Here is a 17,872-nt window from a genome sequence, read left to right as displayed (position 1 = left end):
TTTCTGAGGAGGATTGTCTTCCAATATTCTTGTGGGTCCATATGTGGCTGTGGAGCCCTATTCTTGCTCTGCATCTTCTTCCGCAGTGAGGGCATTGGTTTCCAGGTGGAAGGCAGTCTCGGATGGGGTTGGCTTGGCGCACCTTCCTCCTGGCACATTTCCTCTTTCACCCCCACTCATGCCTCTTCAAATTCTGCAGCACTGCTGGTCACAGCTGACCTCCAGCTGGAGCACTCAAGGGCCAGGTCTTCCCAGTTCTCAGTTTCTATGCCAGACTCTTTAAGGTTGGCTTTGAGCCCATCTTTCAATCTCTTTTCCTGTCCACCAACATTCCGTTTTCCGTTCTTGAGTTCAGAGTAGAGTAACTGCTTTGGGAGACGGTGGTCAGGCATCCGGACAACGTGGCCGGTCCAGCGGAGTTGGTGGCGGAGGACCATCGCTTCAATGCTGGTGGTCTTTGCTTCTTCCAGCACGCTGACGTTTGTCCGCTTGCCTTCCCAAGAGATTTGCAGGATTTTCCGGAGGTAGCGCTGATGGAATTGTTCCAGGAGTTGCATGTGATGTCTGTAGACAGTCCACGTCTCGCAGGCACCAGTAGAGAAATATCTTTGCACCAGTAGAGAAATCTTTGCACCAGTAGGGAAATATTCTTATCTCTTCGAAAATGTTGACTTTTCTGGCACTTGGACTACTTTGAACAGACTGAGGGCTGGATGCAGCCCCCTGACTCTTTTCTCAGGCCCCCCCCCCTCTTTCTCACCATCCTATCCTCCTTCCCTCCTCCTTCCTCCCTCCTTCCTTTTCTTCTACCCTTTCGTCCTTCCTTCTTTCAGTTTCCTCCCTCCTTCCCTCTCTTTCTCCTTCCTTCCTTCCCTTTTATCTTTCCTCCTATCCCTTCTCCCCTCCCTTTATTCTCTTCCACACTTCCTTCCGTCTCTTTCCTTCCTCTTTCCCTTGCTTCCTCCTTTCTCCCTCCCCCTACACTCTTATCTCTTTCTCCTTCTTTCCTTCCCTTTTATCTTTCCTCCTATCCCTTCTCCCCTCCCTTTATTCTCACTTCCTTCCGTCTCTTTCCTTCCTCTTTCCCTTCCTTCCTCCTTTCTCCCTCCCCCTACCCTCTATCTCTTTCTCCTTCCTTCCTTCCTTCCTTCCTTCCTTCCTTCCTTCCTTCCTTCCTTCCTTCCCTTTTATCTTTCCTCCTATCCCTTCTTCCCTCCCCTCATTCTCTTCCATACTTCTCTTTCCTTCCTCTTTCCCTTGCTTCCTCCCTCCCTCCTTCTCTTCCCCCTTTCAACCTTCCTTCTTTCCGTTTCCTCCCTCCTTCCCTCTATTATTATTTATTTATTTTTTGCATTTATTGACCGCCCCTCTCAGCCCGAGGGCGACTCGGGGCGGTGAACAGCAACAAAAAAGGACAGTGTACAATAAATCAAGACAATACAAATCAGACAATACAACATGACATATACTTATACTAAAAAATCCGCTTCGTCAAGTCCTGGGGTCATAGCCAAATTTCGTGATCCTAGTCCATTCCAGTGTCGTTCAAGATACTCTCAGTTGAAGGCCTGCTCGAAGAGCCATGTTTTCAGGCCCCTACGAAAGGCCATCTCTTTCTCCTTCCTTCCTTCCCTTTTATCTTTCCTCCTATCCTTTCTTCCCCCTTTCATTCTCTTCCACACTTCCTTCTCTCTTCCCTTCCTCTTTCCCTTGCTTCCTCCCTCCCTCCTTCCTTCCCTTCCACTCTCCTTCTTTCCCTCTTTCCTCCCACCTTCCCCCTCTCTTACCCCTTCTTTCCTTCCCTCTCTTTTGTCTTTCCTTCCTTCTATCCCTCCTCCTTCCTTTCCACACTTCCTTCCATCCTTCTCTTTGTCCTTTCCTTCCCTCCTTCTTTCTCCCTCCCTCCTTCCCTTCCACCCTTACATCCATCCTTCCTTTTTATCTTACCTTCCTCCTATACTTCCTTCTCTCCCTTCCTCCGTTCTCTTCCACACTTCCTTCCTCCTTCCCTCCCCTCCTCCTTTCCTTCCCTCCTCCTTTCTCCATTCCTCCTTCCTTTCCTTCCACTTTCATCGTTCCTTCTTTCCCTTTCCTCCTACCTTCCCTCCCTCCCCCCACCTTCCTTCCCTTCCACTCTTTCATCCTTCCTTCCCTCTTTCTCCTTCCTTCTATCCTTCACTTCATCCCTTCCTTCCTTCTTTCTCCCTTTTTCTTTCTCTTCCACCCTTTCGTCCTTCCTTCTTTTCTCTTTCCCCCCTCCTTTCTTCTTCCTTTTTTCCCTTCCTTCCTTCCCTTTTGTCTTTCCTTCCTTCTATCCCTCCCTCCATTCTCATTTCTCTTTCACATTTTCTTCCTTCCATCCTTCTCTTACTCCCTCCCTTTCTTCTCCTTTTCCCTCCTCCTTTCCTCATGGGGAAAGTTTAGTTGGGAGAAGAGAAGGTAGAAAGGGAACATAAGGACCATGTCTCAAGATTTCAAAGGGTGTTCCATTGAGAAGGAAGAAGGAGGGGGAAAACTGACTTCCTGCTACTCTGGAGACCAGGGCACACGAAGGGAGCAATGGGTCCAAATGGCAGGGAAAGAGATAAGACTGAAAAGATTAGGAAAGACTTCCTGAGAGGAGGAGCTGTTGGAGAGTGGCCTGGGCTGCTTCGGAGTGGAGTCTCCTTCTCTGGAGGCTTTTCCGTGGAGATTGTCTATTAGGAGTGCTTTGGTTGTGCCTTCTTGCATGGACTGGATAACCCTTGGGGGTCTCTTCCAGCGCTAGGATTATATATCTGTACTAGCTGTGCCCACCACAAGTTGCTGTGGCCAACCTTCCGCTCTTTCTCTCCTTCCTTCCCTCCCTCTTTCTCTCCTTCCTTCCCTCTTTTTCTTTCCCTTCTACTTTCCATTCTTATCTGTTTCTTTCCTCTCTCCCTTTGCTCTTTGGTTCCATCCTTCCTTCTTCCTTCCTTCTCTCTTTCCTTCCTTCCCTCCCTCTTTCTTTTGTTCCTTCTCTCCTTCCTTCCCTCTTTCCTTCCTTCTTTCACTTTTTTATTTCCTTCTCTCTTTCCTTCTCTACCTTTCTTTCCTTCCGTCTCTCTTTCCCTCCTTTCCCTCTTTCTCTCCCTTCTCTCCTTCCTTCCTACCCTCCCTTTTTTGTTCCTTCCCTCTTTTTCTTTCCCTTTTTCTTTCTTCCTTCTCTGTTTGCTTCCCTCCTTCTTTCTTTCGTTCCTTCTCTCCTTCCTTCCCTCTTTCCTTCCTTCACTTTTTTATTTCCTTCTTTTTCTTTCCTTCTCCCACCTTTCTTTCCTTCCCTCTCCTTCTTTCCCTCTTTCTCTCCCTTCTTCTCTCCTTCCTTCCTTCCCTCCCTTTTTTGTTCCTTCCCTCTTTTTCTTTCCCTTCACATTTCCCTTCTTTCTTCCTTCTCTGTTTCTTTCCTCCCTCCTTTTGCTCTTTAGTCCCATCCTTCCTTCTCTTTTTCTATCTTTCCTTACTTCCTTCCCTCCCACCCTCCCTCCCTCTTTCTTTCATTCCTTCTTCCTTCCCTCTCTCTCTCCTTCCTTCACTTTTTTATTTCCTTCTCTTTCCTTCCTTCCCTACCTTTCTTTCCTTCCATCTCTCCTTCCCTCCCTCTTTCTCTCCCTTCTTCTCTCCTTCCTTTCTTCCCTCCCTTTTTTGTTCCTTCCCTCTTTTTCTTTCCCTTCTATCTTTCCTCCCTCCCTTTGCTCTTTGGTTCCATCCTCCCTTCTCTCCTTCCTTCCCTCCCTCCCTCTTTCTTTGGTTCCTTCTCTCCTTCCTTCCCTCACTCTTTCCTTCTCTACCTTTCTTTCCTTCCGTCTCTCCTTCCCTCCTTTCCCTCTTTTTCTCCCTTCTTCTCTCCCTCCCTCCTTCCCTCCTTCCTTCCTTCCCTTTCTGTGTATATGTTTTGTGTGTGTATATATGCATGTGTGTATATATATTTGTGTGTATGTGTGTTTGTGTATATATGTGGTTTTGCACATGTGTTGTAATGGCTTTTTTTTGGCTCTTTAAGTCCCTTCTGCTGTGTTTCTCAGTGTTTTTAGGAGTGGTGGTCACTCGTTGGCCTGAGAGGTGTCTTGTGTCCAAATTGGGTGTCAATTCATCCTGTGGTTTTGGAGTTCTGTTCATCCCACATACGAACATTACATTTTTATTTATATAGATTTTCTTTCAGCCATTATACTCATTGATCTCAATTGATTGCTTTGCTATTGTGCACAGCACTGCTTTGGCGTATCTACTCCTGATCTAGTCTCCTGTTACTTTGGCTGGAAGGGTTTCTCTGCTTCGAATGCGCAGGGGATCATTTGTGTAGAAAGAGGAAAAGTAGCCGATGCTCAGGCTGGGTCTGGGCTTTGTGGAAGGAAGTGCGCAACCGTAATCTTCCCACCTGCAGGTAGATTCCCGGCTGAAGGCGGGCGCTGCAGCTTGACCTTTGTGCCCTGTGGTGCGGGACCTTGGAATGGCATCCTCCAAGGCCAGATACGAGGCTAATTTTAGCCCTCGGAAATGTAGCAGAGCTGACGATTGCATTGCTTCTGTGCACAAGGTCAACTGGGCCGAGGGTTGAAGTCCTGCAACTTTCTTGTAAGGAGGTGGCTTTGGAAAAGAGGACACGGCTTTACTGTTTTGCAATCCTTCTCCCTCAGGCAATGCGTTGGGAGAAGAATATATTCCACTTGTCACGCTCCCATGCTTCCCCTTTCCATTGCAAAGTCAACTGGGTAAAAAAAATGGTGGCAATATAAGGTTTCCTTGAGACTTTTTACCCAGTGGATTTATTTTTAATGGAAAGGGGAAGCATGGGGCCTTCTCACATACTAAGGCTTTGCTCACACAGAGGCTTCTCTCACAGACTAAGGCCTACTTCTCTCACCAAAGCTTCTCACATACTGGGGCCTTCTCACAGACTAAGGCCTTTTTCTCTCACCAAAGCTTCTCACACACTGGGGCCCTCTCACAGACTAAGGCTTAGCTCACACAGAGGCTTCTCTCACAGACCAAGGCTTACTTCTCTCACCAAAACTTCTCGCACACTGGGGCAGTGGTTCTCAACCTGGGGTCCCCAGATGTTTTTGGTCTTCAAGTCCCAGAAATCCTAATAGCTGGTAAACTTGCTGGGATTTCTGGGAGTTGTAGGCCAAAAACATCTGGGGACCCCAGGTTGAGAACCACTGCACTGGGGCCTTCTCACAGACTAAGGCTTAGCTCACACAGAGGCTTCTCCCACAGACTAAGGCCTACTTCTCTCATCAAAGCTTCTCACACACTGGGGCCTTCTCACAGACTAAGGCTTAGCTCACACAGAGGCTTCTCTCACAGACCAAGGCCTACTTCTCTCACCAAAGCTTCTCACACACTGGGGCCTTCTCACAGACTAAGGCTTAGCGCACACAGAGGCTTCTTCCGCAGACTAAGGCCTATTTTTCTCACACACTGGGGCCTTCTCACAGACTAAGGCTTAGCTCACACAGAGGCTTCTTCCGCAGACTAAGGCCTATTTTTCTCACACACTGGGGCCTTCTCACAGACTAAGGCTTAGTTCACACAGAAGCTTCTCTCACAGACTAAGGCCTACTTCTCTCACCAAAGCTTCTCACACACTGGGGCCTTCTCACAGACTAAGGCTTAGATCACACAGAAGCTTCTCTCACAGACCAAGGCCTACTTCTCACACACTGGGGCCTTCTCACAGACTAAGGCTTAGCTCACACAGAAGCTTCTCTCACAGACCAAGGCCTACTTTTTACACACTGGGGCCTTCTCACAGACTAAGGCTTAGCTCACACAGAAGCTTCTCTCACAGACCAAGGCCTACTTCTCACACACTGGGGCCTTCTCACAGACTAAGGCTTAGCTCACACAGAAGCTTCTCTCACAGACTAAGGCCTACTTCTCTCACCAAAGCTTCTCACACACTGGGGCCTTCTCACAGACTAAGGCATAGCTCACACAGAGGCTTCTCTCACAGACCAAGGCCTACTTCTCTCTCACACTGGGGCCTTCTCACACACTAAGGCTTAGCTCACACAGAGGCTTCTCACAGACTAAGGCCTACTTATCTCACCAAAGCTTCTCACACACTGGGGCCTTCTCACAGACTAAGGCTTAGCTCACACAGAGGCTTCTCTCACAGACCAAGGCCTATCTCTCTCACAGACCAAGGCCTACTTCTCTCACCAAAGCTTTTCACACACTGGGGCCTTCTCACAGACTAAGGCTTAGCTCACACAGAGGCTTCTCTCACAGACCAAGGCCTACCTCTCTCACAGACCAAGGCCTACTTCTCTCACCAAAGCTTCTCACACACTGGGGCCTTCTCACAGACTAAGGCTTAGCTCACACAGAGGCTTCTCTCACAGAATAAGGCCTACTTCTCTCACCAAAGCTTCTCTCACACTGGGGCCTTCTCACAGACTAAGGCTTAGCTCACACAGCAGTCTCCCTCACAGACTAAGGCCTATTTCTCTCACCAAAGCTTCTCACAGACTGGGGCCTTCTCACAGACTAAGGCTTAGCTCACACAGGTTTCTCTCACAGACTAAGGCCTACTTCTCTCACCAAAGCTCACACAATGGAGCTTTCTCACAGACTAAGGTTTAGCTCACACAGAGGCTTCTCTCACAGACTAAGGCCAATCTCACACTGTGAGACCTTCTTACAGATTGAGACCTTTCTCCCACTGAGGTTTACTTCAAACTGATAGCTACTAAGTGTGTGAGAAGCTTTGGTGAGAGAAGTAGGCCTTGGTCTGTGAGAGAAGCCTCTGTATGATATAAGCCTTAGTCTGTGAGAAGGCCCCAGTGTGTGAGAAGCTTTGGTGAGAGAAGTGGGCCTTGGTCTGTGAAAGAAGCCTCTTGTGTGAGCTAAGCCTTAGTCTGTGAGAAGGCCCCAGTGTGTGAGAAGCTTTGGTGAGAGAAGTAGGCCTTGGTCTGTGAGAGAAGCCTCTGTATGATATAAGCCTTAGTCTGTGAGAAGGCCCCAGTGTGTGAGAAGCTTTGGTGAGAGAAGTGGGCCTTGGTCTGTGAAAGAACCCTCTGTGTGAGCTAAGCCTTAGTCTGTGAGAAGGCCCCAGTGTGTAAGAAGTAGGCCTTGGTCTGTGAGAGAAGCTTCTGTGTGAGCTAAGCCTTAGTCTGTGAGAAGGCCCCAGTGTGTGAGAAGTAGGCCTTGGTCTGTGAGAGAAGCTTCTGTGTGAGCTAAGCCTTAGTCTGTGAGAAGGCCCCAGTGTGTAAAAAGTAGGCCTTGGTCTGTGAGAGAAGCTTCTGTGTGAGCTAAGCCTTAGTCTGTGAGAAGGCCCCAGTGTGTGAGAAGTAGGCCTTGGTCTGTGAGAGAAGCTTCTGTGCGAGCTAAGCCTTAGTCTGTGAGAAGGCCCCAGTGTGTAAGTAGGCCTTGGTCTGTGAGAGAAGCTTCTGTGTGAGCTAAGCCTTAGTCTGTGAGAAGGCCCCAGTGTGTAAGAAGTAGGCCTTGGTCTGTGAGAGAAGCTTCTGTGTGAGCTAAGCCTTAGTTTGTGAGAAGGCCCCAGTGTGTAAGAAGTAGGCCTTGGTCTGTGAGAGAAGCTTCTGTGTGAGCTAAGCCTTAGTTTGTGAGAAGACCCCAGTGTGTGAGAAGCTTTGGTGAGAGAAGTGGGCCTTGGTCTGTGAAAGAAGCCTCTTGTGTGAGCTAAGCCTTAGTCTGTGAGAAGGCCCCAGTGTGTGAGAAGCTTTGGTGAGAGAAGTAGGCCTTGGTCTGTGAGAGAAGCCTCTGTATGATATAAGCCTTAGTCTGTGAGAAGGCCCCAGTGTGTGAGAAGCTTTGGTGAGAGAAGTGGGCCTTGGTCTGTGAAAGAACCCTCTGTGTGAGCTAAGCCTTAGTCTGCGAGAAGGCCCCAGTGTGTGAGAAGTAGGCCTTGGTCTGTGAGAGAAGCTTCTGTGTGAGCTAAGCCTTAGTCTGTGAGAAGGCCCCAGTGTGTAAGAAGTAGGCCTTGGTCTGTGAGAGAAGCTTCTGTGTGAGCTAAGCCTTAGTCTGTGAGAAGGCCCCAGTGTGTAAGAAGTAGGCCTTGGTCTGTGAGAGAAGCTTCTGTGTGAGCTAAGCCTTAGTCTGTGAGAAGGCCCCAGTGTGTGAGAAGTAGGCCTTGGTCTGTGAGAGAAGCTTCTGTGTGAGCTAAGCCTTAGTCTGTGAGAAGGCCCCAGTGTGTAAAACGTAGGCCTTGGTCTGTGAGAGAAGCTTCTGTGTGAGCTAAGCCTTAGTCTGTGAGAAGGCCCCAGTGTGTAAAAAGTAGGCCTTGGTCTGTGAGAGAAGCTTCTGTGTGAGCTAAGCCTTAGTCTGTGAGAAGGCCCCAGTGTGTGAGAAGTAGGCCTTGGTCTGTGAGAGAAGCTTCTGTGCGAGCTAAGCCTTAGTCTGTGAGAAGGCCCCAGTGTGTAAGTAGGCCTTGGTCTGTGAGAGAAGCTTCTGTGTGAGCTAAGCCTTAGTCTGTGAGAAGGCCCCAGTGTGTAAGAAGTAGGCCTTGGTCTGTGAGAGAAGCTTCTGTGTGAGCTAAGCCTAAGTCTGTGAGAAGGCCCCAGTGTGTAAGAAGTAGGCCTTGGTCTGTGAGAGAAGCTTCTGTGTGAGCTAAGTCTGTGAGAAGGCCCCAGTGTGTAAGAAGTAGGCCTTGGTCTGTGAGAGAAGCTTCTGTGTGAGCTAAGCCTTAGTCTGTGAGAAGGCCCCAGTGTGTAAGAAGTAGGCCTTGGTCTGTGAGAGAAGCTTCTGTGTGAGCTAAGCCTTAGTCTGTGAGAAGGCCCCAGTGTGTGAGAAGTAGGCCTTGGTCTGTGAGAGAAGCTTCTGTGTGAGCTAAGCCTTAGTCTGTGAGAAGGCCCCAGTGTGTAAAACGTAGGCCTTGGTCTGTGAGAGAAGCTTCTGTGTGCGCTAAGCCTTAGTCTGTGAGAAGGCCCCAGTGTGTAAAAAGTAGGCCTTGGTCTGTGAGAGAAGCTTCTGTGTGAGCTAAGCCTTAGTCTGTGAGAAGGCCCCAGTGTGTGAGAAGTAGGCCTTGGTCTGTGAGAGAAGCTTCTGTGCGAGCTAAGCCTTAGTCTGTGAGAAGGCCCCAGTGTGTAAGAAGTAGGCCTTGGTCTGTGAGAGAAGCTTCTGTGTGAGCTAAGCCTTAGTCTGTGAGAAGGCCCCAGTGTGTAAGAAGTAGGCCTTGGTCTGTGAGAGAAGCTTCTGTGTGAGCTAAGCCTTAGTCTGTGAGAAGGCCCCAGTGTGTAAGAAGTAGGCCTTGGTCTGTGAGAGAAGCTTCTGTGTGAGCTAAGCCTTAGTCTGTGAGAAGGCCCCAGTGTGTGAGAAGTAGGCCTTGGTCTGTGAGAGAAGCTTCTGTGTGAGCTAAGCCTTAGTCTGTGAGAAGGCCCCAGTGTGTAAGAAGTAGGCCTTGGTCTGTGAGAGAAGCTTCTGTGTGAGCTAAGCCTTAGTCTGTGAGAAGGCCCCAGTGTGTAAGAAGTAGGCCTTGGTCTGTGAGAGAAGCTTCTGTGTGAGCTAACCCTTAGTCTGTGAGAAGGCCCCAGTGTGTAAAGAAGTGGGCCTTGGTCTGTGAGAGAAGCTTCTGTGTGAGCTAAGCCTTAGTCTGTGAGAAGGCCCCAGTGTGTAAGAAGTAGGCCTTGGTCTGTGAGAGAAGCTTCTGTGTGAGCTAAGCCTTAGTCTGTGAGAAGGCCCCAGTGTGTAAGAAGTAGGCCTTGGTCTGTGAGAGAAGCTTCTGTGTGAGCTAAGCCTTAGTTTGTGAGAAGGCCCCAGTGTGTAAGAAGCTCTGGTGAGAGAAGTAGGCCTTAGTCTGTGAGAGAAGCCTCTTCTCTCACAGACTAAGGCCTATCTCACACTGTGAGGCCTTCTTACAGATTGAGACCTTTCTCCCACTGAGGTTTACCTCAAACTGACAGCTGCTAAGCTACAGACAGGTTATTTAGGGCCTCTGCTGTAAGGGTAAAGGTTTTTCCCTGACATTAAGTCCAGTTGTACGATATGAATGGGTTCCTGAGTTAATACGTACAACACAATAGCCCACTTGTACACCAAAAGAAAAATATACCAGTTCAGCCAATAATATGACTGGTGAAACTTACACAGTTCCAAATCGTAGCATTCACAAAACAATATTGTATGTGTTTGGTACTGTCACTCAAAAAAGTATCAACGACGTATGTTCTCGTGTCGAGTTGCCCATTTTAATTAGGAAGTCGGGATCGGCTGCAAACGAAGCCACCTTCCCTTTCTTGCAATTGGAACGCATGACTAGTAGAAAATCTACCGAGCGGTAAGCCCGTCATGCTCTGATGCGGTCGAACATACAATGCAAGGCTGCTCTCACAATGCGAGGGATGCCGAGAGGTCTGTTCACGATCACTGCATGACATGTAGGAGTGCACATGTGCATGACGGGAGACGTTTCCAGGTAGACACACAGGTAGGAAAGGCCACAGAGAACCTGCGCATTACTCCCACCCAACCCTTAAATGCAGTGACATTAAAGAGACATATAAGAATATAAAGCTGTAATTTCCATGCTGTTTTCTATAGGAAGTCAAGCATGAACGAGTGGAAATGTGCTGGAAGTGCGTCTCATGTATTGACTTCAGTGCACACGGCTCCCTTTGGGTTTCTTGCGGTTGAAAATAATCCCTCTTCAACGTGTTGTCGAAGTCTTTCATGGCTGGAATCAATGGGTTGCTCTAAGTTTTTCAGGCTGTATGGATATGCTCCAGCAGCATTCTCTCCGGACGTTTCTCCCACATCTATGGCAGGTATGCTCAGAGGTTGTGAGGTCTGTTGGAAACAAGGCAAGTGGGGTTTATATGTCTGTGAAATAATGTCCATTATGGGAGAAAGAACAGTTGTCTGTGTGAGGAAAGTGGGAATGTTGCCATTGGCCAGCTTGCAACTGCAAAGTCAATCAGTGAGGGTATATCCATAGAGGTCTGCTGGAAACGAGGCAAGTGGGGTTTATATGTCTGTGAAATAATGTCCATTATGGGAGAAAGAACAGTTGTCTGTGTGAGGAAAGTGGGAATGTTGCCATTGGCCAGCTTGCAACTGCAAAGTCAATCAGTGAGGGTATATCCATAGAGGTCTGCTGGAAACGAGGCAAGTGGGGTTTATATGTCTGTGAAATAATGTCCATTATGGGAGAAAGAACAGTTATCTGTTTGAGGCAAGTGAGAATGTTGCCATTCGCCAACTTGCAACTGCAAATTCAATCAGTGAGGGTATCTCCATAGAGGTCTGTTGGAAACGAGGCAAGTGGGGCTTATATGTCTGTGAAATAATGTCCAGGAAGGGAGAAAGAACAGTTGTCTGTGTGAGGAAAGTGGGAATGTTGCCATTCGCCAGTCTGCAACTCCAAAGTCAATCAGTGAGGGTATCTTCATAGAGGTCTGCTGGAAATGAGGCAAGTGGACTGTGTTTGTGTGTATATGTGTGTGTGTATCTGTAGAATCTCTTGTCTGATTGAGGCAAGTGTGAATGTTGCCATGGGCCAGCTTGATTAGCACTGAATGGTCTTGCAGCTTCAAAGCCTAGCTGCTTCCTGCCTGGGGGAATCCTTTGTTGGAAGTTGTTAGCTGGCCTGATTGTTTCCTGTCTGACATTCCCCTGGTTTTTTAGTGTTGCTCTTTATTTACAGTCCTGATTTTGGAGGTTTCTTAAAAAAATACTGGTAGCCAAATTTGGTTCAATTTCATGGTTTCCTCCATATATCTGTGGAATGTCCAGGGAGGGAGAAAGTAAGTAGCCAGCCTTTGAAACTACAAGGCTATTCCATGCTAATCAAAGTGGCCAATGGCAACATTCCCACTTGCCTCCAACAGACAAGACTTCTTGCTTCTAACAAAGGATTTTCCCAGGCAGGAAGCAGCCAGGCTTTGAAGCTGCAAGGCCATTCTATGCTAATCAAAGTGGCCGAGGGCAACATTCACACTTGCCTCTAACAGACAAGAGTTCTTGCTCCCAACAAAGGATTCCCGCAGGCAGGAAGCAGCCAGGCTTTGAAGCTGCAAGGCCATTCAATCGTAATTAAAGTGGCTGATGACAACATTCACACTTGCCTCCAACAGACAAGAGTTCTTCCTAACACCTCCCAACAAAGGATTCCCCCAGACAGGAAGCAGTCAGGCTTTGAAGCTGCAAGGCCATTCAATCCTAATGAAAGTGGCCGACGACAACATTCATACTTGCCTCCAACAGACAAGAGTTCTTGCTAACACCTCCCAACAAAGGATTCCCCCAGGCAGGAAGCAGCCAGGCTTTGAAGCTGCAAGGCCATTCAATGGTAATCAAAGTGGCCGAGGGCAACATTCGCACTTGCCTCCAACAGGCAAGAGTTCTTGCTTCCAGCAAAGGATTCCCCCAGGCAGGAAGCAGCCAGGCTTTGAAGTTGCAAGGCCATTCAATGCTAATCAAGGTGGCCAATGGCAACATTCTCACAAGAGTTCTTTCTCCCTCCCTGGACATCATTCCACAGATATATAAACCCCACTTGCCTCATTTCCAACAGACCTCACAACTTCTGAGGATGCCTGCCCTAGATGTGGGCGAAACATCAGGAGAGAATGCTACTGCAACATGGCCAGACAGCCCAGAAGGCTCACAGCCACCCAACCCCTTTTCAGCAGGACAACAGCCAATCTTCGGGCGTCATGCTGGCTCCCAACTGGACGCAGCTCTTCATCTGCAGGGAAGAGAGAGATCGAGGCGAGTGTCCATGCTCCGTGCGCAACCCCACATGCCTTCGGGTCGGCCTCTCCTGCTCAGAGTCAATGGTTCTGGGGCTAGGAAGCCTTGTCTTTCCTCTCCTTCCGAGCCCGGGAAGCCATGATGGCGAAGAAGAGCCTCGGGCACAGCGTTCGGAGGTAAACCACCACGGAAGGCAGGAAGCCCGCCACCACCACCTCCTTCCGCTTCTCTCCCACGGCGTCAAGGACCACCTGCGCCACCTCTGCCGCCGCCTTGCCTCCGGCCGTGGTCTTGTCCATCACTGAAAAACAGGAGATTATCTCAGGAAACTAATCTCTGATGATAATTCCAAACCAAATTGAACTGAGAGGTTTTGTAACTGTTTCTTCAATTGGGGTACGCTGCCACCTTATTGCTTAGTATTCAGGCTGAGTTATATGTGTGGAGAGGATACTTAATAACACCCTTCCGTGTTACTATGGTGTTTATTTTCCTCACAGGGTTTAATTTATTTATTATTTATTTAGAGCTTTTTTAACCCGGTCTTCTCGACCTCCGAAGAGGGACTCAGGCCGGCTAGCAGCAGAAGATTCAACACAAATATAGTAAACATAATAGCATCATAATACATTAATACAAAATACATTAAATACCAATGTAGTTCACACACAGGCTGTTGTAATGTGTTAACTATAATAAATAGAGATAACAAAACAGGATATTATTTCAGGAAACTAATACATTAAATACCAATGACGTTCACACACAGGCTGTTGTAATGTGTTAACTATAATAAATAGAGATAACAAAACAGGAGATTATCTCAGGAAACTAATCTCTGATGATAATTCCAAACCAAATTGAACTGAGAGGTTTTGTAACTGTTTCTTCAATTGGGGAACGCTGCCACCTTATTGCTTAGTATTCAGGCTGAGTTATATGTGTGGAAAGGATACTTAATAACACCCTTCCGTGTTACTATGGTGTTTATTTTCCTCAGAGGGTTTAATTTATTTATTATTTATTTAGAGCTTTTTAAACTCTATAATTCCAAACCAAGCTTTTGGTTACGTTTGATGTACAATTCTTAGATGGGTACTGGGTTCAAATCTAGAGTTAACAAACAGGAGATTATCTCAGGAAACTAATCTCTGATGATAATTCCAAACCAAATTCCCACTTTCTGGAATCTAGCCTGTAACGACTTAGGAGAGAGGAGGGACGATTTATTATTTATTACTCTTAATGGTGCCACCAATGTGTGATGTGAGGTATTATTGGGAGATATGGCACACTGGATGCAGAATTAATGGAGGTGAGGCAGTCTTCAAACAAAAGTTAACAAGTTTATTGAGCACAAAGCGTGTGGTTGCAAGTGGTAACTTTTCTTATGGAACTCAGAATAATGCTTGGTTAGATGAATGTTACACTCTTTCAGGTTATACAGTATCTTCTTGACATAGAGCACTTGCTTCGGACAAAGTATCAATACAGGGATATTTCCCTTATTTGATCCTTCCTAGATCAAATTCTAAATAAGCTATTCTTTAGCCTCTCCTTGGACTAAAGAATTCCGGCTATGTTTCCCCCTTTCGGCTACCCTAGCCAGAGAAACTTTCAATAGCCAGACCCGGCTTTCCAAAGCCTCGAAACTTTGCTTCAGAAGTCACTCAGCCACCTTTTCCTCTCCTTCTCTCTCAACTCCTCACTCTATCTCCTCACAGCTAAACCCTAACACTGACTGAACTTAAACTGTCGTTTTTCAAACTCTCCCCTCTAAGCTCCTCCCACTTCTCTATAGCATCGTCTCCATGGTAACGCACTCCTCTCAGCTAGGCCGCTCCAGCATTAGTGCAACTAATCCAAACACAAATACAGTTAAAATCATACAATTTATAATCAACTTCTTTACATAGCCAAACAACCTTGGCCTAGCTTTCCTCAGGAATAAAAGAAACAGACCATAAGCAAGGTCCTGTTCCCACTGTCAGCATTCCTGGCTAATTCCTCTAGCCCTTGAATACTACAAAAGATTAACCCAGTTCTCCTATCTAGTACTATCCAACTGTGAACACCAACCGACTACCTAACTCCCAACTGCCAAATCCCAACTGCCAAAACTCAAGCCTCAAATTCAAAAAGTACACTTTTTCCCTCCATTTGAATATTAGGCTCCGCCCCCTATTCCTAACCAATCCTGGCCATCTACTCTTTGCTTACTGGACTAGGTCACACCCCCTAAGAAAACCTGACCTAAGATGGCGTCTCCCTCCTTCCCTATCTTAAGATGGCCGCCAGGGCTTCGCTAGGCCCACATTCTGGCTGCTAAAGGTAAGGGTTCTTCACAACCCTCCTCATAAATACACAGCAGAGTAACTTGTTAGCAGCAGCGTGACCCAGCACCAGTCGCCCAAAGTGACAAAAAGAACCAAAACACACACAGACCAATGTTATATTATCTCTTCCATAGGAAGCTTTTCTTTATAGCAAAATAATATGGTTGTACTATTTACAAGAACTAGGTTTCCACAACACAAACAAAATTTTTATACTTCCTTCTTTGCTTTCACGCTCGCCTTCACTCTCATGCTTTGTTCTCACAGAGCTTTCTCTCACACTGAACTTACACTGGAGCTTCACACAGTAGCTTTACACACAAAGCCTTCAACCTAGAGCTTCTCTCACCAAAGCTTCTCACACATTGGGGCCTTCTCACAGACTAAGACTTAGCTCACACAGAGGCTTCTCTCACAGACTACCTCACACGGTGAGGCCTTCTCACAGCCTGAGACCTTTCTCCCACTGAGGTTTACATCAAACTGACAGCTACTAAGCTACAGACAGGTTATTTAGGGCCTTCAACCTGGAGCTTCTCATGCCAGGCCTTCTCTCACATTGGGGCCTTCTCACAGACTAAGACTTAGCTCACATAGAGGCTTCTCTCACAGACTACCTCACACGGTGAGGCCTTCTCACAGACTGAGACCTTTCTCCCACTGAGATTTACCTCTAACTGACAGCTACTAAGCTACAGACAAGTTATTTAGGGCCTTCAACCTGGAGCTTCTCACGCCAAGCCTTCTCACACACTGGGGACTTCTCACAGACTAAGACTTAGCTCACACAGAGGCTTCTGTCACAGACTACCTCACACGGTGAGGCCTTCTCACAGATTGAGACCTTTCTCCCACTGAGGTTTACCTCTAACTGACAGCTACTAAGCTACTGACAGGTTATTTAGGGCCTTCAACCTGGAGCTTCTCACGCCAGGTCTTCTCTCACACTGGGGCCTTCTCACAGACTAAGACTTAGCTCACACAGAGGCTTCTGTCACAGACTACCTCACACGGTGAGGCCTTCTCACAGAGACCTTTCTCCCACTGAGGTTTACCTCAAACTGACAGCTACTAAGCTACAGACAGATTATTTAGGGCCTCTGCCACGCAGGCTTCCAGCCATATTTTCCAACCTTGTGCCAGTATTAAAGGTCCACATTTTTCTTGGTCCCCACTTCCCAAATGTTTTTGGCACGGCTGCTCTGCTCACCTCCATACTGGGTTCCATCCGCGGTTATGGCGTTGAGCGACAGGTTGGTCTGGATGTAGCCGGGGCTCACCACGGTCACGACCACACCGTACTGCTCCACTTCTGCTCTCAAGCAGTCGAAAAAGGCCTGGGAAGCATGCTTGGATGCTGCGTCTGGAAGACCCAAAGAGGAGAGGCTCAGTCGCTGAATTACGTGTTAGAACTCAACCATTTCTGCAAGTTTGTAGTCCTCATCAAGGACTTAGTTGGCAGAGAAAAGCTTGTTCTCTCTCTCCTCTTACTGCAGGCATGGGCATACTTTGTCCCTCCTCCAGGCTCTTTGGACTTCAACTCCCACAATTCCTAACAGCCTATAAAACAGGTTGCTTTATGGGAGAATAGATATATATTTTGGGCACCGAAAAACACTTCTGGAGAACTGCTATTATTTATGCACTGGCCTATTTAGACCCACAGAATGATCGGACAATGCGATGGAAATGTTGGGGTTCAGCCTGAGTTTGAACTTGAACCTGATTCTCTGTTTGTTCCTCCTGATGCTAATGAAAGTATATTTACTGATGCTAGTGGAAATGTACCTCTTGATGCCAATGCTCCTGAAATTAGTGAGGAAGAAACTGCTGTAGGTTTGGAAAATGCCAATGTTCCTGAAATTAGTGAGGAAGGAACTTCTGTAGATTTGGAAAATGAAAGTACCAGTGTTCATGAGAATGTTTCAGAGGGAGACCTTGAACTTTCCCTCCCTTCTGCACCTGTTAACTGTAATGACAACAGAAGGGGCCAAATTTGGGAAGACAGAAGTAAATCACTCAGTTTGCGTCAATCCTCCCAAATTCAAGAATTAAAAACATTGGCTTCAAAACAGAAGGGCGGTTCACGGAACCAATTCTTAAGTTTTAATTGCAATACGCCGGGCTGATTGTCTCAGTTCAGGCATCGTTTCAGAATTGATGAAGACCTTGGCAGTTCTCTCGGTTCCCTGGCCATAGTTTGGGAAGATTTCTAGGATATCAAGTTCGGTTAGTGGATTGCTAACAGGTTCCAGTATTTCCCAGTGAGGCTTTTGGTTTTGCTTTGTCCATTTAAATTCATGTTTGCTGATTTTGCTGTGGCTTTTAACTTGCATTTTTCCTTTATTCTGTAACCATTTTTCTTCAATAAAAAAGGATTGTTTTTCACAGTCAAGTGTGGTGGATAGTTATCTTAGGGCCTCGTTCCCTGCTCTGGATTGCAACAGGAAAAAGGGAGAGGTAGGAATAGAAAATGTGTAAATGAGGGGAGCCCAAGAAGGATAGAAGAGCGGTGTCAGGCCTTCGGTTTAGGGCGGGGGAAAGTGCGTCACAGGGGCAACACTATAGATGGGGCAAACAGAAGTGAGATAAATGCTAAGTATTTGAGGTAAACTTTTCCCACTCCTGCCAACACCTCTTTTCCCCGTCTCCCAAAATAACTGTTTGTTGAGGCTTTTCTGTAGTATCAGGATATTACAAATGCTGGAACTATCACAAAGGCTTGATGATTGAATGATACGCAGTAGAGATCTTTTGAAAGTTAAATAGAACAAGATTTATTCATAAGAACAGACAACTAACTACTTCTGAGAGGTACAAAAAGTGTGACTTGTTACAAAAGTACTTCAGCTTGATGGTTGCTT

At 47.1% G+C, this 17,872-nt stretch overlaps 1 protein-coding gene across 2 annotated transcripts in view; it reads right to left on the bottom strand.

Moving 5' to 3' along the window:
- Nucleotides 1-10,155: 10,155 nt before the first annotated feature.
- Nucleotides 10,156-17,872, bottom strand: part of LOC137097985 (dehydrogenase/reductase SDR family member 7B-like) — a 29,981-nt gene continuing 22,264 nt past the window's right edge. For both annotated transcript variants that reach the window (XM_067473543.1, XM_067473542.1), the window contains exons 6-7: nt 16,219-16,371; nt 10,156-12,973 (exon numbers count right to left, since the gene is read on the bottom strand). In XM_067473543.1, the coding sequence (XP_067329644.1) occupies nt 12,768-12,973; nt 16,219-16,371 (359 nt within the window). In that variant the 3' untranslated portion in view covers nt 10,156-12,767. The remainder of the gene's footprint in view (nt 12,974-16,218; nt 16,372-17,872) is intronic.

The sequence above is a fragment of the Anolis sagrei genome, chromosome X (assembly GCF_037176765.1).
Source record: "Anolis sagrei isolate rAnoSag1 chromosome X, rAnoSag1.mat, whole genome shotgun sequence".
Classification (NCBI taxonomy): domain Eukaryota; kingdom Metazoa; phylum Chordata; class Lepidosauria; order Squamata; family Dactyloidae; genus Anolis; species Anolis sagrei.
The sequence above is the reverse complement of the archived record's forward strand: the minus strand, read 5'-3'. Positions and strand labels throughout refer to the sequence as shown.